The 24286-nt window shown below is 39.4% G+C and overlaps 1 protein-coding gene across 3 annotated transcripts in view; it reads right to left on the bottom strand.

Moving 5' to 3' along the window:
* Positions 1-3294: 3294 nt before the first annotated feature.
* LOC148902561 (uncharacterized) overlaps positions 3295-24286 on the bottom strand; it is an 84726-nt gene continuing 63734 nt past the window's right edge. Inside the window, exons 6-7 of one of the 3 annotated variants that reach the window (XM_088991196.1) lie at positions 17725-17858; positions 3295-3807 (exon numbers count right to left, since the gene is read on the bottom strand). In XM_088991196.1, coding sequence (XP_088847322.1) covers positions 3728-3807; positions 17725-17858 — 214 coding nt within the window. In that variant the 3' untranslated portion in view covers positions 3295-3727. Of the gene's footprint in view, positions 3808-6514; positions 8194-10083; positions 10396-17724; positions 17859-24286 lie in introns of those variants that run through there. The other 2 variants (XM_088991194.1, XM_088991195.1) reach the window with 2 other exon arrangements.

The raw sequence follows: 24286 nt of genomic DNA, 5'->3' as shown, positions 1-24286 counted from the left end.
GGCAGAAAAAAAAGATGAAATTTCTGCTTTATAGATTTAATCATCTCCACGTCCTCCCATTGCTGAAATGATTGCCTTTCCTGACAATATCTTTCTAATAAGCACAAATTCCCCCATCAGGAGTAGAATTTCTATACCGCCATTCTCTGATCGTAATCATTTGACGTTGAGTTTAATTTCATGTCGACAGTCTTTTCTTAGTTTTTTTTTTTTTTTTTTGACTAATCTTCTTCCTTCGAGGCTTTTACCTTCAGCGAATCAGTGTCCTCCATCTAACCCGGTTTTTCCGCATCCTCTTCTCACACACCAGCTACCTTCATCTCCTCTTTGACAACATCCAAAAACCTTGTCTTAAAGGACAACCGACATCACTTTTTTGTTGACATCAGAAAAACGTTTTATGGCATCTAAAATACGCTTAATATGCTTTCTTGTCACTCATCCAGTTATGAATATGATTCAAATAGTTCTGAAGAGGAAAGCACACATGTTTGCAATCGATTAAAGAATGTATTCCGTGCCATTTTGAGACAACATTGGGGTGAAATCTCTCACCCAAAAAAAGAGGCAAAAAATCTCAAAGCCTCCTGTGGCCACCTCCGTTTAACAGGCTGATAAATTCCTTACACGGAGCTTGGACGCCCTCTTCTGGCGGCTTTTGGGTGCAACACGGTTTTCAGACCAAACAAGTACAGCAAAATACATTGACGTGATGGAAGGACTGCTACAATGTATCTTTTTTTTCGGTCAGGGATGTTCCTTCAGTGACGTAGGGTGAGGACTCGTCACCAACGAAAGACTTCCGGAATATTCAGCGCCTTAAAACATAAAATATAGCTATATGCGGTGGAATATTTGTCAAATACGCTCAGTAGAAGTCATTTGAAGCCATTTTACAAATTAAGGACACAACTTGTCGAGAGATGTCGGTTGTCCTTGAAGGCGCATGTGAACAACTGAACGATAATGCTATTGTTCACATTCATATTGTATTCATTTTGAAGTACAGTGATACCTCATCTTACGAACTTAATTGGTTCACAGGAAGTGTGTGTAAGGCGAAAAGTGTGTCTTCCAAACATTAATTTCCCATAGGAAACCATTAAAAATGAGTATAATCTGTTCCCAGGTTCCCATAAAACATAATTTTGTACTAAATAAGGCTTAAAACTACATAAAATATACAATAAAGTCTCGTTATATCGATATTCAAAGGAGTCCAAAAAAATATCGATATAACCGGGACTATCGATATATCCAACCCTGTTTGCATGTAATTTTCTCCGTGCGTGCATAGAAATAGTATCGATATAACCGGGACTATCGATATATCCGATATCGATATAACGAGACTTTACTGTACCTTATTATATGTATAATAAATGTGCTATTGTATTGTCCTTTTGGGTCTCCTGCCTGGTAGTTGAAGGCTCAGCATCCTTCTTTCCGATATAGTCATTCTGTGTCCTCTGGACCATTTCAGTCTGGCCTCTCTCTCTTCTTATATTTTCAACAAATCAAATAAAAATGAGTCAGGGAGACCTTGTGCCAACTAGGGCGCAACCTGGCAGATTGCAGAGCTTCCGGACAAAGATGACAAACCCCTCATCACGCACAACTGGACGGTCAGCAAACCGCCACGTCTGGACAGTAGGGATGTATATAGGGCCAAAACTACCAGCAAAAGATTCGAGTTCGTTGACGAAGCCTCTGGAGTACTTGGTCGTAAAAAAAAGTGGTATCTCTCCTTGTCTCCTATTTATTGTAAAGCACAGTTTTAATTTCACAAAGATATGCGGCCTAATGTCACTGTGACAGACTACAATGAGAAGAACACAGAACCAAAAAAAAAAAATCTGTGTTCTTTCTCTTTCATTTTCTATTCATAATTAAAATGTCTCAGAGGACACGAGCACTGCACTGCCCTGATTCTATATTCACACACAAAGAAAGCTTTTCATTCTTGTCAGGAGAAATCACATTTCTCCTTCATAAATGGTGTCTTCCAATCCCTGCAGACTTGAACGCTTCTGCAATTGAGAATATGGATGGATGACAGAGGCCGGCCGGGGTGGCCTGGTTTCTTCTCTGCTGGTTTAGGCAAACGCAATTGTCCTCTTGCAATCTTTACTTAGATTGATTACAAGTGACATTTCCTGGCTTTAATAAAAGGATGGCGCTTTGAAAAAACACAATCAACCGAGAACTATGAAAAGTGATGAATCGCGAGACTGCTTGATTGCATGTCGAGTAGGCATGGGACGGGTTAGGCGATTTGCTATGGCTAGTTGTCGAATAGGGAAATAGAAAGAAGTAAAAGTACAGTGATACCTTGGCGTACAAACTTAATTGCTTCCCAGGCAGCGTGTAAGGCGAAAAGTGTGTATCCCAAAAAATAATTTCCCATAGGAAACCATTAAAATGAGAATAATCCGTTCCCAGGTCCCCATAAAACATAAATTTCTACTAAATAAGCCTTAAAAAATACACCAAATATATCTTATTTTATGTATGTCTGTGTAAGCTCTCAGTCGTACAGGAGTGGTCCATCAATGAAAAGGTTTCTTCAGCCGTCATCTGTACTTCTTTCAAGGTGTCGGACGTTTCGCTTCTTATCCAAGATGCTTCTTCAGCGAACTAAAGTCTTAGTGGTAGTATCGGCCCTATATATATATATATCCCTACTATCCAGACATGGTGGTGCCGGACACTGCTATGATAGGTCCCTGCTCTCAGGTTGGGGGGAGCAGAGGACTACTCCCTGCGGCTTAGTCAGGACAATAGGAACAATCAGTGGACACTTCAGTTCGCTGAACAAGCATCTTGGATAAGAAGCGAAAAGTCCGACACCTTCAAGGAAGTACAGATGACAGCTGAAGAAACCTTTTTATCGTATTAGTGCGTAGTTATCAGAGCATTTTTACAAAAATGAGAATATATGAGGACGTCGTGTACCGCTAGATATTTTGCGTCCCTTGTAAAAAGACACCCTTCATTATGCCTGTAGGAAAACGTGTCGGCCATAATGGTTGTGTTTGCAGTAAGCAAGACCAACTGCTGAGACACAGCAGATTTGGGGCTAAATCACATCCTTTGTTGCAGTGTACTTTGAAGTCGCTGCATGTCATATCACCAGGAGATCATTTTTGGTCTCTGCTGGATAGTTTTATAGGAGGATACAACCCAGCAGGTTGAAATTCAAGAGGCTTTTATATTTGTTTTGCTTGTAAATTGTTTTTTTTTCTTTGAGAAAAAAATGAAAAGGCTTGGAAATGCGAGAGAGAAACATTTTATTATGTGGCAAAAAAATGTTTCATAAAACACACAAAAGAAGTAATCAGATTATGTTTAGGGAGTAGTCCACTACACCCCCCAACCTTAGAGTAGGGACCTATCAAAGCAGAGGTCTGGCACCGCCACCTCTGTCCATTCGGAATATTCACCAGCACAATTTTAGTTCGCTGACGAAGCTTTTCGGATGAGGAGCGAAATGTCCAACACCTTCAAAGAAGTATTACTTTATGTATAATAAATGTGCTGTCATAATGTAATTAAATAAATAAACTGCGCTGTATAATAAAGTCATTTCCTTTTGTCTTACCTCGTTTGGAGTAACCCATCAATCATCCTTTTCCACACTGTATTCCGTGTCCTCCTCTCCAATAACAAATGGCCTCATTTCTTCCCTTTGCAACAACTCACAGTCTTTCTGGAAAGTCCATCTTTATCATTCATCTGCCACTCTTATCACAATGGCTTCTCGGGCCATCTCCAAGTCATCTAAATCTGCTTTCTGGAACTTGGTCACTGATGGAGATTAGATAGAATAAGAAGTATATTTCAATATAGATATAGAATTTAAATATACAATATTTAAAAGTTTCATGCTTAGCTGGCCAACCAAACAAAAGGCGCAGATCAATCTAAGTTGAACAGACATAGCAAGTTAAACTGTGATCTTCATCTAGGAGCTCTGGCCTTGGACAGAATTTAGGACTTGGGAAACTCCTTTATCACCGGAATCATTTACAACTTGAAACTCCTCCATTTTCAGAAAGTCCCGCCCCCAGTTCGTGATGTCACGCCAAGACGTCTTGCATTGCTGGAGAATCCAAACAATGGCTTCCGATTCGGAGAATATGCTTTCTTGATACTCATCCAGTTATGAATATGATTCAAATAGTTCTGAAGAGGAAAGCATACATATTTGCAATCGATTAAAGAATTTATTCCGTGCCATTTTGAGGTATCTGAGGGCGGGAAATGTTTCCACGGGCTGATTAATTCCTTCCACAGAGCTTTGTCGCCATCTTCTGCCTCCTTTTGGTGCACCACGAAGTTTTCAGACCAAACAAAGTACAGCAAAATGCATTGACGTGATGGAAGGACTGCTAAAATGTGTCCTTTTTTTTTCGGTCAGGGGCGTTCCTTCAGTGACGTAACGTACGGACTCGTCACCAACTCAAGAACGAGACTTCCGGAATATTCAGCGCGAGTCAAAAAAGGTAAAATATAGTCATATGCGGTAGAATCTTTTTAAAATACGCTCAGTAGAGGTCATTTGAAGCCATTTTACAAATTATGGACACAACTTGTCCGGAGACGTCGGTTGTCCTTTAAATTTGCATATACTCTCAATAAATAACTTGGCAAAGGGCTGCAGAATTCAGGCGTCTGTCATGAATGGCTACGTCTCCTGTCGGCAGTAAAAGACAATCTTTCTGGGTCCGAGCCTTCGTCCACAGTGTCCAATCGAACATCTCTGACAGTCACCCAAACAGATCACCTTGGCTGTCCCTGTGATGGAAGTCATTTCTTGTTCTATCCAGCAAATAGCTGCGAAAGATAACCTCAACTTCTTAAATCCTATCACCCCCCCACAGGCCTCCCAGCTCCGCTTCCTCTTCTCACCACCATTTCTAATCCATTCGTCATGGTCAGACTCAACACTTACATCGAAACTTTCCCCTTTCCTCTTGATAGAGACTCTACTGTCATATGTGCTGCCTGACACTTTGCTATATCGGTTCCAACAGTGGCTGGATGCATTTGTTCAATTCCTTTTCCCCAATTACAGATTTTCAAGTCCTCTATCCATTTTTCCTTGTAAACACACTCGTTCTCCACCAGATCTGTCATTCGGGAAATATAGGCCCATTCCCGTTTCGACCGTCTTGTGCTTTTAAGCTGGATTTGAGCGTTCATTAGAACCAAGTACAGTGATACCTCGGCTTACAAACGCTTTCCACCCTATGAACATTAAATTTGCGAGAATATAATCATGGCATACGAATTAGTTTTCGGGAAACACACAGATCACCACAATGGCTGGCGGACTATTTTTCGGCGGAAGAACACCAAACCACACGGCCGAACAGCGCCACCGGAGCTGCCGGACTACTTTTCCACACCCACTTTCTTTGACTGCACTCAGTGAAGACATGGTTTGTTATGGAGTGGATACTTTTGCTTTTTTGGGACGGAAAAAGACCCCACCACAGGCTAGCGTTAAGCCGAGGAGGACCCAAAAGAAAATGACGGTTGAGCAGAAGAAGGAGAACATCGAAAAACACAAACGAGGTATGCGTTTGTGTGACTTAGCATCCCAGTAGCAGTACGCCAAGTTGCTCATTGCTACGTGTGGCTAAGGGAGTTTGTGTGTTGTCTAAGCAACGGTCTCAGGCAATAGAAGAGGTTGAAAAACTATTGATTTGGATTCACGAGAAGCAACTAGCAGGGGACAGTGTGTGAGGGTATTTTCACCGAGAAAGCACGGCAACTTCACTCGGATATCATCAAGAGGCAACTACATCAACGACCATCACAAAGGTAAATAATGTGACTCCTTCCAAACAGTAATTCCGTCCCTCCCACCTCCACCCACTCCATTCCAACAAGCCATCAACGACCATCACAAAGGTAAATAAAACAACGTTATTATACAGTACAGTTAATTGATATGAGAGGACTTCTTTAATCGATTGCAAACATGTATGCTTTCCTTTTCAGAACTATTTAAATCATATTCATAACTGGATGAGTAACAAGAAAGCATGTTCTCCGAATCTGAAGCCATTGTTTTGATTCTAGAGCAAGGCAAGACGTCCTGGCGTGACATCACGCACAAGGAGGCGGGATCTTCTGAAACTCGGCATCTCCGAGGTCATTTTGAAATAGTTTTGGGACACTAACTTATTTGTATTGGTATTTTGCATTTGACTAAAAATATCAGCCTGCGTGTGTTGGGTATTTTAGAGGTTATCAAACGTTTTTTCTGATGTCAGTTAGAAATCCAGAAAATGGTGTCGATTGTCCTTTAAATATGATAACTTCTATTCTGTCTATTCTCTCTCAAGGTCCTATTGATTCGTTTACTAATAATGACATGAATAATTCTATTTCGGAGTAGCTGGTACAATTTCAGAAGTGTTCGGAATTAGTTTTTCCAAGGTACAGTAAAGTCTCGTTATATCGATATCGGATATATCGATAGTCCCGGTTATATCGATACTATTTCTATGCACGCATGGAGAAAATTACATGCAAACAGGGTCGGATATATCGATAGTCCCGGTTATATCGATATTTTTTCGGACTCCCTTGAATATCGATATAACGAGACTTTACTGTATTTACTTCCCTCCATTACCACATAATGAAACGGGATTTTTTTGAGCCAACAAGAGACTGTAGTAGGCCAGTACGGAACGTTAGTATTCACTCTGAACTGAGAGTCATTAAGATCAACCTGGATATTGAAGATGCGAACAGATGTGTAAACAAAAGGACGTCTCCTGTTGCTTTCGCACGGAGGTTTGGCCATGAAATATTCAGCGCTAGGTGTGTAACGGCGAAGCGCCTGGCTCTCAGCGCAATGCTCTTGACTCCACATTATTCTCCCCCGGCACACCACTGCTTTCCTGTTTAATGGAGGAACGTACCAAACGAGCCAGATGGCCGCAGTTTCTTACCACCTTGACATGAAATATTCAATCAAAGACTAAAATCTTTATGCCCGTCTTAAGATCCTGCACACAGATGTCGAGGTTTTCAGCTATGCTGCCCCAAAAATGACATTACTCATTGAGCTTGGACTTTCTGCTTTTGTCACTTTGCTTCCATTTTGGCTATAAATATCTGCAATGTACAGCAATACCTCAGCTTACGAACTTTGTAGAAAGTGTGTGTAAGGCGAAAAGTTTGTCTTCCAAACATTTATTTCCCATAAGAAACCATTCAAAATCACAATAATCCGTTCCCGGGTCAGTATAAAAGTCAATATTCTACTAAATAAGCCTTAAAACTATGCAACATGTACCTTATTTTATGTATAATAAATGTGCTATGCAAATAAACTGTACAGTATAATAAAGTCATTTTATTTACCTTTGTGATGGCTTGATGGAATGCAGTGGCCATCTTGAGGAATAATTCCTTGTAAGCTTTGGCAGCTTTATCGTCAGATTTTGCTGCCTCACCGTGACGAATGACACTATGAATCCCTGTACGACACTTAAACTTCTCGAACCATCCGTGGCTAGCCTTGAAATCATCAATGGATGACGAACTTCCAGGTTGCCTCTTGACGATATCCGAGTGAAGTTGCCGTGTTTTCTTTGCGGTAATTGTACCTAGTTCCTCATCAATTGTGTTCTGTTTAGCCGGGTTGATAGCTTTTTGCAACAAGTGTATAGATGGTTTGTGCGGGTTATTTGTGGAGCCTGATTGATGGAATATTTCAACCTTGCAGTCTACACTCTGCATTTCACTAAAGTGTGCGTAAAGCGAAATATTTGCCAAACATTTATTTCCCATAAGAAAGCATTCAAAATGACAATAATCCTTTCCCAAGTCCGGATAAAACATAATATTCTTCTATTTAATCCTTAAATCTACACAAAATATACCTTATTTTATGTATAATACATGTGCTATTGTATTGTAATGAAAGAAATAAACTGTACTATATAATAAAGTCGTTTTATTTACCTTTATGAGGGTCGTTGATGGCTTGATGGAATGGAGTGAGAGGAGGTGGAAGGGAGGGAATTACTGTTTGGAAGGAGAGACACATTCTATAAGGACTGTAATGAAAGAAATAAACTGTACTGTAAAATAAAGTCATTTTATTTACCTTTGTGATGGTCGTTGATGGCTTGATGGAATGCAGTGGGAGGAGGTGGGAGGGAAATACTGTTTGGAAGAAGAGTAACAAAGAGCATTTTAAACAACTTGATTCCGGCTGGTTTGTTTCCTGCCTGTTTTTTTTGTTTTAGTTTTCTTATTTCGGGTGCTACCGGTTCCAACAAAAGTCTTCTGTGACATCCAATCAAACTTTGAGGATATGGGAACGTCTCGTCAAACGTTGACAGCGTGCATGCGTGTGCCATGTGTTTCTGTGCCATATGTTTCCGACAGTGTTCTATTTATGAACGTAAGGATTTTGATGTTTATTTTTCTTCTCACCTAAGGGAAATGTTTTTCCCTAAACATCCACCTACATTTAGAAGGACGAACATAAACACTTTGAAAGTGGGCCACCAACACACGCCATCGGTTCTTCGAATGAATTGCCGGAAGGCCGGGAAAATTCAGCTTTCAAAGAAGAGATACAAACTCCACTGAAAGTAGTCGAAGTATGCAATATCTTATTCATTCATCTTCCAGATCTCTTTACGATATTTAAAGGACAACAGACACCATTTTTTTGTTTCCTAACTGACAACAGAAAAACGTTTTATAGCATGTAAAATACCCAAAACACACATAACACGCTGATATTTTTAGTCAAATGCAAAATATCAATAAAAATGACAAAGTGTACCAATACTGCCACAAAATGATCCCGGAACCGGTGAGATTCAGGATTGTATTGAAAGAAATAAACTGTACTGTATTATAAAGTCGTTTTATTTACCTTTGTGATGGTAGTTGTCAATGGATGGCAGCAATGGTCGACTTAGCGTAATGGTACTGGGATGCTAAGTCACGCAAAGGCACACCTCGTTTGTGTTTCTCGATAATCTCCTTCTTCTGCTCGACCGTCATTTTCTTTTGTGTCCTCTTTGGCTGAACACTAGCCTGTGGTGGAGTCTTTTTCGGTCCCATAATAGCAAAAGTACTCCACGCGATAACAAACCACGTCTGCACTCAAACAGAGGGGGTGTGGAAAACTAGTCCGCCAGCCACCGTAGCGCTGTTCGACCGTGTGGTTTGGTGTTCTTCCGCCAAAAACCAGTCCGCCAGCCGCCACCACCACCACCACCAGCACTGCGTGGTTTGGTTCTTTTGCCGAAAACTAGTTTGTATGCCAATATTATATTCTCGCGAATGTAATGTTCATACATTTGTTTTTGTGTTCATTTGTTTGTTTATATATATATTTATGTATTTATATATGTATTTGTACATGCATTTATGTATGTATTTATTTAAGTGTTTGTTTATGTATTCATTTGTTTGTTTATTTATATGTATTTATTTATGTATTTATATATGTATTTATACATGTATTTATTTAAGTGTTTGTTGATGTATTCATTTGTTTGTTTATTTATATGTATTTATTTATGTATTTATATATGTATTTATACATGTATTTATGTATGTATTTATTTAAGTGTTTGTTTATGTATTCATTTGTTTGTTTATTTATATGTATTTATTTATGTATTTATTTATGTAATTATGTTGGTATTTGTTTGTTTATATATATTGATATATTTAGTTATAGGTGTGTTCATTCTAATAATGAAAGAACTTCCGGGTTGAGTGAACGCTGGCACATGTGGCTGCCGCTGCTCACCCGCAGAGAAAATATCATGTGACTGTAAAGTGTCCTTGAGAGTTTTGAAAGGCGCTTATAAATGAAATGTATTATTATTATTATTGTACCTATTCGCTAGCTAGCTAGCTTTCTATCTATTTGAGTTACTTCCGGGTTAAGTGAACGCTGGCACATGTGGCTGCCGCTGCTCACCTGCAGAAAAAATATCCTGTGACTGTAAAGTGTCCTTGAGAGTTTTGAAAGGTGCCTATAAATGAAATGTATTATTATTATTATTATTATTATTATTATTATTATTATTATTATAAAGTCAAAGGTTCGTAAGCTAAAGAGTTCGTAAACTGAGGTATCACTGTATTTGACTTTGAATGATGACAGGATCCACAAAGACGATATATTGTTAAAACTGCAGAATAATGTCAATAACATCTGCAGCACCCTTGACAAGCAGGAGCATCTCTTTGTATTATTCAGCTGGTGAAGCAGAGGACACGCCGATGATACTCAGGAAAGATGACAGGAGAGTAGTGGCGATATGTTTGCCCGGCCGGGGCTTGAAGTTGCGCAGGCTGTCTTGCCACTAGCCTGGGGTTTTGCAATCTGTTTTGCTGTTTAATAATAATATTAATAATATTAATAATAATACATTTCATTTTGATAGCCAACAGACAGCTACCTAGCTATATAGCTATTAGATAGATAGATAGATAGATAGATAGATAGATAGATAGATAGATAGATAGATAGATAGATAGATAGATAGATAGATAGATAGATAGATAGATAGATAGATAGATAGATAGATAGCAATTAGATAGCTAGCCAGATAGCTAGATAGCTATTAGATAGCTTGCCAGGCAGCTAGATAGCAAATAGACACATTTGTTCATTTTTTGCTGTCTCCTTTCCGACTTTCAACGGTAAACAAGCAAGATAGATAGCTATATAGCTATTAAATAGGTATCCAGATAGCTATTAGATAGCTCGCCAGGCAGCTAAATAGCAAATAGACACATTTGTTCATTTTTGCTGTCTCCTTTTCGACTTTCAACGGTAAACAAGCTAGATAGATAGCTAGCCAGATAGCTATGTAGCTATTAGATAGCTAGCTAGGCAGCTAGATAGCAAATAGACACATTTGTTCATTTTTGACGTCTCCTTTCCGACTTTCAACAGTAAACAAGCTAGATAAATAGCTATACAGTTATTAGATAGATAGCCAGATAGCTATTAGATCGCTCGCCAGATAGCTAGATAGCTATAAAATAGCTAGCCAGGCATCTAGGTAACAAATAGATACATTTGTTCATTTTTGCTGTCTCCTTTCCGACTTTCAACGGTAAACAAGCAAGATAGGTAGCTATATAGCTATTAAATAGCTATCCAGATAGCTATATAGCTATTAAACAGCTAGCCAGGCAGCTAGATAGCTATTAGATAGCTCGCCAGGCAGCTAGATAGCGAATCGATACATGTGTTCATTTTTGCCGTCTCCTTTTCGACTTTCAACGGTAAACAAGCTAGATAGATAGCTAGCCAGATAGCTATATAGCTATTAGATAGCTAGCCAGGCAGCTAGATAGCAAATAGACACATTTGTTCATTTTTGACGTCTCCTTTCCGACTTTCAACAGTAAACAAGCTAGATAAATAGCTATATAGTTATTAGATAGATAGCCAGATAGCTATTAGATAGCTCGCCAGATAGCTAGATAGCTATAAAATAGCTAGCCAGGCATCTAGGTAACAAATAGATACATTTGTTCATTTTTGCTGTCTCCTTTCCGACTTTCAACGGTAAACAAGCAAGATAGGTAGCTATATAGCTATTAAATAGCTATCCAGATAGCTATATAGCTATTAAACAGCTAGCCAGGCAGCTAGATAGCTATTAGACAGCTCGCCAGGCAGCTAGATAGCAAATCGATACATGTGTTCATTTTTGCCGTCTCCTTTTCGACTTTCAACGGTAAGCAAGCTAGATAGATAGCTAGCCAGATAGCTATATAGCTATTAGATAGCTAGCCAGGCAGCTAGATAGCAAATAGACACATTTGTTCATTTTTGACGTCTCCTTTCCGACTTTCAACAGTAAACAAGCTAGATAAATAGCTATATAGTTATTAGATAGATAGCCAGATAGCTATTAGATAGCTCGCCAGATAGCTAGATAGCTATAAAATAGCTAGCCAGGCATCTAGATAACAAATAGATACATTTGTTCATTTTTGCTGTCTCCTTTCCGACTTTCAACGGTAAACAAGCAAGATAGGTAGCTATATAGCTATTAAATAGCTATCCAGATAGCTATATAGCTATTAAACAGCTAGCCAGGCAGCTAGATAGCTATTAGATAGCTCGCCAGGCAGCTAGATAGCGAATCGATACATGTGTTCATTTTTGCCGTCTCCTTTTCGACTTTCAACGGTAAACAAGCTAGATAGATAGCTAGCCAGATAGCTATATAGCTATTAGATAGCTAGCCAGGCAGCTAGATAGCAAATACACACATTTGTTCATTTTTGACGTCTCCTTTCCGACTTTCAACAGTAAACAAGCTAGATAAATAGCTATATAGTTATTAGATAGATAGCCAGATAGCTATTAGATAGCTCGCCAGATAGCTAGATAGCTATAAAATAGCTAGCCAGGCATCTAGGTAACAAATAGATACATTTGTTCATTTTTGCTGTCTCCTTTCCGACTTTCAACGGTAAACAAGCAAGATAGGTAGCTATATAGCTATTAAATAGCTATCCAGATAGCTATATAGCTATTAAACAGCTAGCCAGGCAGCTAGATAGCTATTAGACAGCTCGCCAGGCAGCTAGATAGCAAATCGATACATGTGTTCATTTTTGCCGTCTCCTTTTCGACTTTCAACGGTAAACAAGCTAGATAGATAGCTAGCCAGATAGCTATATAGCTATTAGATAGCTAGCCAGGCAGCTAGATAGCAAATAGACACATTTGTTCATTTTTGACGTCTCCTTTCCGACTTTCAACAGTAAACAAGCTAGATAAATAGCTATATAGTTATTAGATAGATAGCCAGATAGCTATTAGATAGCTCGCCAGATAGCTAGATAGCTATAAAATAGCTAGCCAGGCATCTAGATAACAAATAGATACATTTGTTCATTTTTGCTGTCTCCTTTCCGACTTTCAACGGTAAACAAGCAAGATAGGTAGCTATATAGCTATTAAATAGCTATCCAGATAGCTAAATAGCTATTAAACAGCTAGCCAGGCAGCTAGATAGCTATTAGATAGCTCGCCAGGCAGCTAGATAGCAAATCGATACATGTGTTCATTTTAGCCGTCTCCTTTTCGACTTTCAACGGTAAACAAGCTAGATAGATAGCTAGCCAGATAGCTATATAGCTATTAGATAGCTAGCCAGGCAGCTAGATAGCAAATAGACACATTTGTTCATTTTTGACGTCTCCTTTCCGACTTTCAACAGTAAACAAGCTAGATAAATAGCTATATAGTTATTAGATAGATAGCCAGATAGCTAGATAGCAAATAGACACATTTGTTCATTTTTGACGTCTCCTTTCCGACTTTCAACAGTAAACAAGCTAGATAAATAGCTATATAGTTATTAGATAGATAGCCAGATAGCTATTAGATAGCTCGCCAGATAGCTAGATAGCTATAAAATAGCTAGCCAGGCATCTAGATAACAAATAGATACATTTGTTCATTTTTGCTGTCTCCTTTCCGACTTTCAACGGTAAACAAGCAAGATAGATAGCTATATAGCTATTAAATAGCTATCCAGATAGCTAAATAGCTATTAAACAGCTAGCCAGGCAGCTAGATAGCTATTAGATAGCTCGCCAGGCAGCTAGATAGCAAATCGATACATGTGTTCATTTTAGCCGTCTCCTTTTCGACTTTCAACGGTAAACAAGCTAGATAGATAGCTAGCCAGATAGCTATATAGCTATTAGATAGCTAGCCAGGCAGCTAGATAGCAAATAGACACATTTGTTCATTTTTGACGTCTCCTTTCCGACTTTCAACAGTAAACAAGCTAGATAAATAGCTATATAGTTATTAGATAGATAGCCAGATAGCTATTAGATAGCTCGCCAGATAGCTAGATAGCTATAAAATAGCTAGCCAGGCATCTAGATAACAAATAGATACATTTGTTCATTTTTGACGTCTCCTTTCCGACTTTCAACAATAAACAAGCTAGATAAATAGCTATATAGTTATTAGATAGATAGCCAGATAGCTATATAGCTATTAGATAGCTCGCCAGGCAGCTAGATACATTTATTCATTTTTGCCATCTCCTTTCCGACTTTCAACTGTAATCTAGCGAGATAGATAGCTATATAGCAATTAGATATCTCGCCAGATAGCTAGATAGCTATAAAATAGCTAGCCAGGCATCTAGGTAACAAATAGATACATTTGATCATTTTTGCTGTCTCCTTTCCGACTTTCAACGGTAAACAAGCAAGATAGGTAGCTATATAGCTATTAAATAGCTATCCAGATAGCTAAATAGCTATTAAACAGCTAGCCAGGCAGCTAGATAGCTATTAGATAGCTCGCCAGGCAGCTAGATAGCAAATCGATACATGTGTTCATTTTAGCCGTCTCCTTTTCGACTTTCAACGGTAAACAAGCTAGATAGATAGCTAGCCAGATAGCTATATAGCTATTAGATAGCTAGCCAGGCAGCTAGATAGCAAATAGACACATTTGTTCATTTTTGACGTCTCCTTTCCGACTTTCAACAGTAAACAAGCTAGATAAATAGCTATATAGTTATTAGATAGATAGCCAGATAGCTAGATAGCAAATAGACACATTTGTTCATTTTTGACGTCTCCTTTCCGACTTTCAACAGTAAACAAGCTAGATAAATAGCTATATAGTTATTAGATAGATAGCCAGATAGCTATTAGATAGCTCGCCAGATAGCTAGATAGCTATAAAATAGCTAGCCAGGCATCTAGATAACAAATAGATACATTTGTTCATTTTTGCTGTCTCCTTTCCGACTTTCAACGGTAAACAAGCAAGATAGGTAGCTATATAGCTATTAAATAGCTATCCAGATAGCTAAATAGCTATTAAACAGCTAGCCAGGCAGCTAGATAGCTATTAGATAGCTCGCCAGGCAGCTAGATAGCAAATCGATACATGTGTTCATTTTAGCCGTCTCCTTTTCGACTTTCAACGGTAAACAAGCTAGATAGATAGCTAGCCAGATAGCTATATAGCTATTAGATAGCTAGCCAGGCAGCTAGATAGCAAATAGACACATTTGTTCATTTTTGACGTCTCCTTTCCGACTTTCAACAGTAAACAAGCTAGATAAATAGCTATATAGTTATTAGATAGATAGCCAGATAGCTATTAGATAGCTCGCCAGATAGCTAGATAGCTATAAAATAGCTAGCCAGGCATCTAGATAACAAATAGATACATTTGTTCATTTTTGACGTCTCCTTTCCGACTTTCAACAATAAACAAGCTAGATAAATAGCTATATAGTTATTAGATAGATAGCCAGATAGCTATATAGCTATTAGATAGCTCGCCAGGCAGCTAGATACATTTATTCATTTTTGCCATCTCCTTTCCGACTTTCAACTGTAATCTAGCGAGATAGATAGCTATATAGCAATTAGATATCTCGCCAGATAGCTAGATAGCTATAAAATAGCTAGCCAGGCATCTAGGTAACAAATAGATACATTTGATCATTTTTGCTGTCTCCTTTCCGACTTTCAACGGTAAACAAGCAAGATAGGTAGCTATATAGCTATTAAATAGCTATCCAGATAGCTATATAGCTATTAAACAGCTAGCCAGGCAGCTAGATAGCTATTAGACAGCTCGCCAGGCAGCTAGATAGCGAATCGATACATGTGTTCATTTTTGCCGTCTCCTTTTCGACTTTCAACGGTAAACAAGCTAGATAGATAGCTCGCCAGATAGCTATATAGCTATTAGATAGCTAGCCAGGCAGCTAGATTGCAAATAGACACATTTGTTCATTTTTGACGTCTCCTTTCCGACTTTCAACAGTAAACAAGCTAGATAAATAGCTATATAGTTATTAGATAGATAGCCAGATAGCTATTAGATAGCTCGCCAGATAGCTAGATAGCTATAAAATAGCTAGCCAGGCATCTAGGTAACAAATAGATACATTTGTTCATTTTTGCTGTCTCCTTTCCGACTTTCAACGGTAAACAAGCAAGATAGGTAGCTATATAGCTATTAAATAGCTATCCAGATAGCTATATAGCTATTAAACAGCTAGCCAGGCAGCTAGATAGCTATTAGATAGCTCGCCAGGCAGCTAGATAGCGAATCGATACATGTGTTAATTTTTGCCGTCTCCTTTTCGACTTTCAACGGTAAACAAGCTAGATAGATAGCTAGCCAGATAGCTATATAGCTATTAGATAGCTAGCCAGGCAGCTAGATAGCAAATAGACACATTTGTTCATTTTTGACGTCTCCTTTCCGACTTTCAACAGTAAACAAGCTAGATAAATAGCTATATAGTTATTAGATAGATAGCCAGATAGCTATTAGATAGCTCGCCAGATAGCTAGATAGCTATAAAATAGCTAGCCAGGCATCTAGATAACAAATAGATACATTTGTTCATTTTTGCTGTCTCCTTTCCGACTTTCAACGGTAAACAAGCAAGATAGGTAGCTATATAGCTATTAAATAGCTATCCAGATAGCTAAATAGCTATTAAACAGCTAGCCAGGCAGCTAGATAGCTATTAGATAGCTCGCCAGGCAGCTAGATAGCAAATCGATACATGTGTTCATTTTTGCCGTCTCCTTTCCGACTTTCAACGGTAAACAAGCTAGATAGATAGCTAGCCAGATAGCTATATAGCTATTAGATAGCTAGCCAGGCAGCTAGAAAGCAAATAGACACATTTGTTCATTTTTGACGTCTCCTTTCCGACTTTCAACAGTAAACAAGCTAGATAAATAGCTATATAGTTATTAGATAGATAGCCAGATAGCTATTAGATAGCTCGCCAGATAGCTAGATAGCTATAAAATAGCTAGCCAGGCATCTAGATAACAAATAGTTACATTTGTTCATTTTTGACGTCTCCTTTCCGACTTTCAACGGTAAACAAGCAAGATAGGTAGCTATATAGCTATTAAATAGCTATCCAGATAGCTATATAGCTATAGAACAGCTAGCCAGGCAGCTAGATAGCTATTAGATAGCTCGCCAGGCAGCTAGATAGCAAATCGATACATGTGTTCATTTTTGCCGTCTCCTTTCCGACTTTCAACGGTAAACAAGCTAGATAGATAGATAGCCAGATAGCTATATAGCTATTAGATAGCTAGCCAGGCAGCTAGAAAGCAAATAGACACATTTGTTCATTTTTGACGTCTCCTTTCCGACTTTCAACAGTAAACAAGCTAGATAAATAGCTATATAGTTATTAGATAGATAGCCAGATAGCTATATAGCTATTAGATAGCTCGCCAGATAGCTAGATAGCTATAAAATAGCTAGCCAGGCATCTAGGTAACAAATAGATACATTTGTTCATTTTTGCTGTCTCCTTTCCGACTTTCAACGGTAAACAAGCTAGATAGGTAGCTATATAGCTATTAAATAGCTATCCAGATAGCTATATAGCTATAGAACAGCTAGCCAGACAGCTAGATAGCTATTAGATCGCTCGCCAGGCAGCTAGATAGCAAATCGATACATGTGTTCATTTTTGCCGTCTCCTTTCCGACTTTCAACGGTAGTATATCAATTCGAAACCACCCCATCCCCCGTCGCCTGATGTCTGGCATGCTTCGCGCCAAGCAAATCCATTCCTTGGAGAAAGCGTTGAATCCAATCCAAACTCCATGTCGACGTTCACAGCTCTTGATATTGACATGCTCGTCGCTTCACTTCACCTTGTGAGAAGAAAAGCTGTGATGTCTTGTTCAAGTCGACATGCAACATCCTCCCGAGTGAGGAATCGCTTTTATGAAAGCCAACATCAGTCAGACTGTCGGCGGTAATGATTCCATCCCGTGATGCTTCTTTTCTACAAAAAAAAAGAAAAGACATTTGCATTACAAATAGTGACATTACATTACAAAAAAATGATAGTCTTGATATGTAATTTGAAATGAGAGGCAGATTTTTTTTTTCTTTCCTTCATTGACTGCTAGACAATGTGCAAAAAAAAAGTGTCTACTTCAGTGCCAGGGTTTTTGTCATTGTCACTCAAATTCCAGGAGCCTTAAAGGACAACCGACGTCTCCGGACAAGTTGTGTCCGTAATTTGTAAAATGGCTTCAAATGACTGCTACTGAGCGTATTGGACAAAGATTCCATCGCATATAGCTATATTTAACGTTTTAAGACTTGTGCTGAATATTCCGGAAGTCTTGTTTTTGAGTTGGTGACGAGTCCGTAAGTGACGTCACTGAAGGAACGCCCCTGACCGAAAAAAAGGACACATTGTAGCAGTCCTTCCATCACGTCAATATATTTAATAAACCTCGTGTTGCACCAAAAAGCCGCCAGAAGAGGGCGACCAAGCTCCATGGAAGGAATTTATCAGCCTGTGGAAACGGGCTGATTAATTCCTCACAGGAGCTTGGACGCCATTTTCTGCCTCTTTTTGGGTGAGACATTTCCCTCCAATGTTGCCTCAAAATAAATTCTTGAATGGATTTCAAACATGTATGCTTTCCTCTTCGGAACTATTTGAATCATATTAATAACTGGATGAGTAACAAGAAAGCATCTTCTCCCAATCTGAAGCCATTGTTTTGATTCTGGAGCAATGCAAGACGTCTTGGCGTGACATCATGAACAAGGGGGCGGGACTTTCTGAAAATGCCCAATTCGCAGCTCAATTTTTTTTGCAGATTTTGGATACTTGAAGTCATTTTTATTGGTGTTTTTCATTTGACTACAAATATCAGCTTACGTGTTTTGGGTATTTTAGATGCTATAAATGTTTTTCTGGTGTCAGTTAGGAAACTAAAAAAGTGGTTTCGGTTGAATCACAGAAGCGAATCAAAGAGACTTAAATACAATCGAATTTCTATTCACATATTCAAAGCAGTTGCGGTGATAAGATTTTTTTTGTCAGCCATTTTGTGTATTCCGGAGCCATCTTGTGTGAATTAGTGTTGTCACTTGCTGTATTTTCTTGATCCTGAAGCTGAATGAAGATCACGTCAAACCTTTTTAGAAATGCGCGGTCTCCCTTTATGCTTCATTTAGCCTCCTACTGTTGTCTTCGCTGAACCTGCTAAACACGCGTGGATTTTCAAGCCGCTTGACTTGGTTAAGGCTATAAACGTGTAATCAAGTGGACAAAACCCTTTCATCTGCAATATGTCATCCTCCGGGGAATAGTTATTTTCAACATGTAAACAAGATAGTAATGCTTTAAAATGGAAATGTTTGTGCATGTTTTTGAGCCTGCAATGAGATATGGAGATTTAAAGGACAAGCGACACCCTTTTTTTGTTTCCTAACTGACATCAGAAAAACGTTTGATAGCATCTAAAATAGCCAAAACACCCAGGCTGATATTTTTAGTCAAATGCAAAACTTCAAGTGTGCTAAAACATCAAAAAAATGAACCCGGAAGTGGCCAGTTTCAGAAGGTCCCGGCCCCTTGTTCGTGACGTCACGCAAGGACCTCTTGCCTTGCTGGAGAATCAAAACAATGGCTTCAGATTCAGAGAAGATGCTTTCTCATTACTCATCCAGTTATGAATATGATTGAAATAGTTCTGAAGAGGAAAGTACACATGTTTGCAATCGATGAAAGGAGTCCTCCCACTAGCGAAAATATTTTGTTTTATCTGCGAGACAGATGCAATCATCAAAATAGCCATATCGCCAGCGACAAGTTCCCGAACCCTTGCACGACGCATTTGGTCGTCTTCCCTTTGCTTCCGCTCCCCACACACATTCACACGTATATTACAGAGAAAGAGAGAGAGAGAGAGAGAGAGAGAGAGAGAGAGAGAGAGAGAGAGAGAGAGAGAGAGAGAGAGAGAGAGAGAGAGAGAGAGAGAGAGAGAGAGAGAGAGAGAGAGAGAGAGAGAGAGAGAGAGAGAGAGAGAGAGAGAGAGAGATCTCCTCCTCGTCCAGCTGCCAGTCGGTGAAATGAGCTCATATTTCGATCTGGTTTTGCTAATCCGGCTAACTAGTGCAGTGCTTCTTTCTGCATTTGGTTTCAAATCTGAACACAAATCCCAACGATGCTTGTTTCAAGTACGTACATGTCGAGGTTGTCATTTGATAAGGTGAGATTTACTTTGAAAATCAACTTTACTTTGAAAAGCAATTTTTGGGTAGAGTGTGCAAATCTGACAACAGGATTACATCTGCTTCTTGGCCACAGGCAGAGCCGGTCGCCGTTTACCTTTCTGGAGATTACTTACTCTTTGATCACTTTAACCACGCGCTATAATGGCTTCTCTATGATTATACAAAGCACCAAAAGCAATATTATCATGACGGAAGGTCTCCGTGCTTGAATGTTTACGATATTCATTTGCATTGCGTAACACGATTTATATCGATGGCTTAAGTCGACGTGATAAGCTAGAATCACAATCGCGTTGAAACCTAGCGTGTCTGTGATTCCGATATTTTTAGGCCAGCAGAGAAGGCCTCGCAGGCCCTGATGGCCCACCACTGCAAAAAAACTACATGAATGACATACTAACTTTATAATTGCTACAGTCATCCAATTAATGCTGTAGCAAATCTATGTAGGACTTAATGAGCTCTTCCACTGCAGACTCTGTTTGTGCGGTCCTTCAATGCGCACGGCATCATCAACTCGACTGCATTTATAGAGCAGTTTAAAAAGTGGAGCAGTAAACATACGTAGAAGAGGAGCGTGAATAATAGAAAGTCATTACTGTCATTGGGTCAGTCATGATACATTTTATGGTCAACGTCGTTGCAAGAGCGGCGGACGCTTTCAGAATGACTCAGAAATATCGATTCAAAAATTACATGTACAGTGATCCCTCGCTTTACGAAGCCCTTGGCTTACGAACGTTTCAGTTTCCGAACGTTAAATTTATGACAATTTTTCCCTTGGCATACAAACTATGTTTCAGGATACACACGGAGCTGCCACAATGAGTGATGAGACAAATCCAATCCAATCCAATTCCCCGCCCCCAGTCTTCTGTTAAAGCCACGTGATTGGTCAAGAACGCAGCAGTGAGGGGAGGTGGTTTAAATATTAGAGACAGGCGAATGGTGTCTGCCTGTCTGGTGAGAAAATAGGTAGAAAACAGTGAAATTTGACTCGTTTCGACTGCAAGGTTAAAATTCCCATTAATCAGGCTCCAAAAATAACCTGCACAAGCCATCGGTACACTTGATTCAAGAAGCTATCAACCCAGCCAAACAAAACACAATTGATGGTAAAATGAATGCAGAGAAAGCACCGATAAGGGGTCATTCCTAAATATGGTGAAAGAAGAAGGCTACGTTCCTCGTCAGAGGTTAGTTCAAAGGTAGAGTGTAGACTGCAAGGTTAAAATATCCCATCAATCAGGCTCCACAAATAACCCGCACAAGCCATCTGTACACTTCATGCAAAAAGCTATCAACCCCGCTAACCAGAACACAATTGATGAGGAACTAGGTAAAATTATGGCAGAGAAAGCACCTACAAGGGATCATTCCTCAAGATGGTGAAAGAAGAAGGCTATGTTCCTCATCAAGTGTTTACAGTACAGTTTATTTATTTAATTATAATGCCATAGCACATTTATTATACATAAAATAAGGTATATTTTGTGTCGTTTTAAAGCTGAGAAAATTAGGAAGTAGAAAATGATGTTTTATGGCAAACTGGGAACAGATTGTTCTCATTTGAATGGTTTCCTATGGGAAATTAATTTTTGGGACACACACTTTTCGCCTTACACACTCTGTCTGGGAACCAATTAAGTTCTTAAGCCGAGGTATCACTGTACAAAATGTTATTGCAACGGTTAGTTGCTGTGCAGAAACGGCAAAGGCCGCCCGCCCGCCTCGACAAGGTTCAGAAGCTTGTTTGTGTGGAGTGGGAAGAGAATTGATCACGAGTGGCGCTTGGAGAAGCTTGGAAGATAGAAGTGGGGTGATGAGGGCCAAGCTGGAATAGCAAGCAAGGAGGCCTCCTGATTTACAGCAAGAGAACTGCTCCATATTGATTTGTTCCTTTTTCCTCAATCTCCATCGTCTCCACTCATGCACATTAACAATGTCTGGAAAAAAGTCAATTGCAAAGCAGTTGCGGAGGCTTTTTTTTTTTTTCTTTTCACTTTCAACAATTTATTATCATCATAATCATCATAAATTTCATTTACAAGCGCCTTTCAAAACTCTCAAGATCACTTTACAGTCATAGATTAAGTTTTTCTGTGGGTGAGCAGCGGCAGCCACACGCGCCAGCGTTCACTCAACCCGGAATAACTCAAAAAGATAGAAACCTGGCCAGCTAGCTAATAGATAGCTAATAGCTAGCGAATAGATAGCGAAGATCTATCGAATCGATAGTGAATCGATAGCTAATAGCTAGCGAATAGATAGCTAATAGCCAGCGAATAGATAGCTAATAGCTAGCTATGTATATAGCAATATAATATAATTTATACAGTGATACCTCAGCTTACGAACTTAATTGGTTCCCAGAAAGTGTGTGTCAGGCGAAACGTGTGTCTTCCAAACATGAATTTCCCATAGGAAACCATTAAAATGAGAATAATCCGTTCCCGGGTCCCCATAAAACGTCATTTTGTACTTTGTAATTTTCTAAGCCTTAAAACTACACAAAATATACCTTATTTTATGTATAATAAACGTGCTATGGTATTCTAATCAAAGAAATAAACTGCACTGTATAATAAAGTCATTTGATTTACTTTTGTGATGGTCGTTGATGGCTTGATGGAATGATCCCTTGGAGGTGCTTTCTCTGCGATAATTTTACCTTGTTCCTCATCAATTGTGTTCTGTTACAAATGAGAGTAATCAGTTTCCAGGTCCCCATAAAACATAATTTTCTATTAAATAAGCCTTAAAACTACACAAAATATACCTTATATTTATATACTTAATGTGCTATGGTATGGTAATTAAAGAAATAAACGGTACTGTATAATTTAGGTTGCTTCCGAGTTGAGAGAGCACAGGCGCGTGTGGCTGCCGCTGCTCACCCACAGAAAAACACAGAAACATGATTCCTGTGAAGGAGTTTCAAGTCGTAAATTGCTTCGGTGATAAAGGAGTCCTAAATTCTGTCCAAGGCCAGATCTCCTCGATGAAGATGAAGTTTAACTTGCTGTGTCTGTTGACCTCAGATTGACCCCAGGTGGTCTGTGCTTCAATTGTGTATTCGAGTCACACACGTTGACTAAGGATATAAGAGCATGAAACTTTTAAATATGATAACTTCTTATTCTGTATATAACGAGAGTGACCTTGCTGTTGCATTCCAGGCATGGAGTAAGGTCAGGGGTCAGCATGGGGTGTGAAAATAGCATTGAGTCCTCGAGCTAAGCTTTTGCTTGCTCAAGGGCATCTCAAGTCATCAGGAAGCATATTAGCATCTCTCCAACCATGATGGAAAAAAACCGACGGTCCCCAAGTCCACTGATTGAATATGTACATAAATCTGCATTTTTCATGATCATTCCACTTGAAAAACAAACGTCCATCAAGATGGTGTTTAGCAATTCACTGATTCCACTCGCTTCTCTTTCCTCCAGAGGTGATAATTGGACTCTTGAACAAAAAGGGGGCATGGGGGCGTTAATGTATGCAGTACTTTTCTTTCAACGTTCTCACTTTTAAAACCACGTAGAAATTGAGACACAGTCTAACTCTGTAAGCCTTTAAACAAATTCACGGTCCTGATCAACAGTCCTGTGGGCTCAGGCTGATGGTGGCCGCGGTCCAGACATGAGTGTGAACCATCTGGTAGATGGCAGCCTGGACAGGCCAGCTGCTTTTTGCAGGTGTTGACAACCTGTTAGCTACCAAGCTATCCAACCTGGGCTCCGTGGAGGAAACTGCACATGGCGGTTGGTGGTAAAACGTGAACCCAGAGGTCACTGTTGACTTTGGCAGGACAGACAACAGCATGAGGATGCGCTCAAGACCAGTGATGGGCTGTGGATTTCATCGCCAGGCCTTCAGTAGTGCTAAGTCTGAATCAATCCAGACTGAAAACAGTGTGGGGTGACTCACTACAAGTCCACTAGAGGGTACCATTAGCCAGGAAATGACTGAGCGACCTTGTCCAGCAATTCTTGAAATGTCCGTCTTGAAAATGGCAGTAAATCTGCAACCAAATCCATTTCTTATCCCCCTTCAGCCATTGTGGCTCGAAAAAAAATGCTATTAAATGAACAATATATTTGCCTAGGCAGCTCGCCACAGATACAGTGTGCTAGCTCTGGCCAGTATGCACTTATCACAGCGCGGCTTGTG

Source organism: Hippocampus bargibanti, linkage group LG02, assembly GCF_051943395.1.
Source record: "Hippocampus bargibanti isolate YZ-2025 linkage group LG02, ASM5194339v1, whole genome shotgun sequence".
In the NCBI taxonomy this organism is placed as follows: Eukaryota; Metazoa; Chordata; class Actinopteri; order Syngnathiformes; family Syngnathidae; genus Hippocampus; species Hippocampus bargibanti.
Note: the sequence above shows the minus strand (reverse complement) of the source record. Positions and strands in the feature narration are given on the sequence as shown.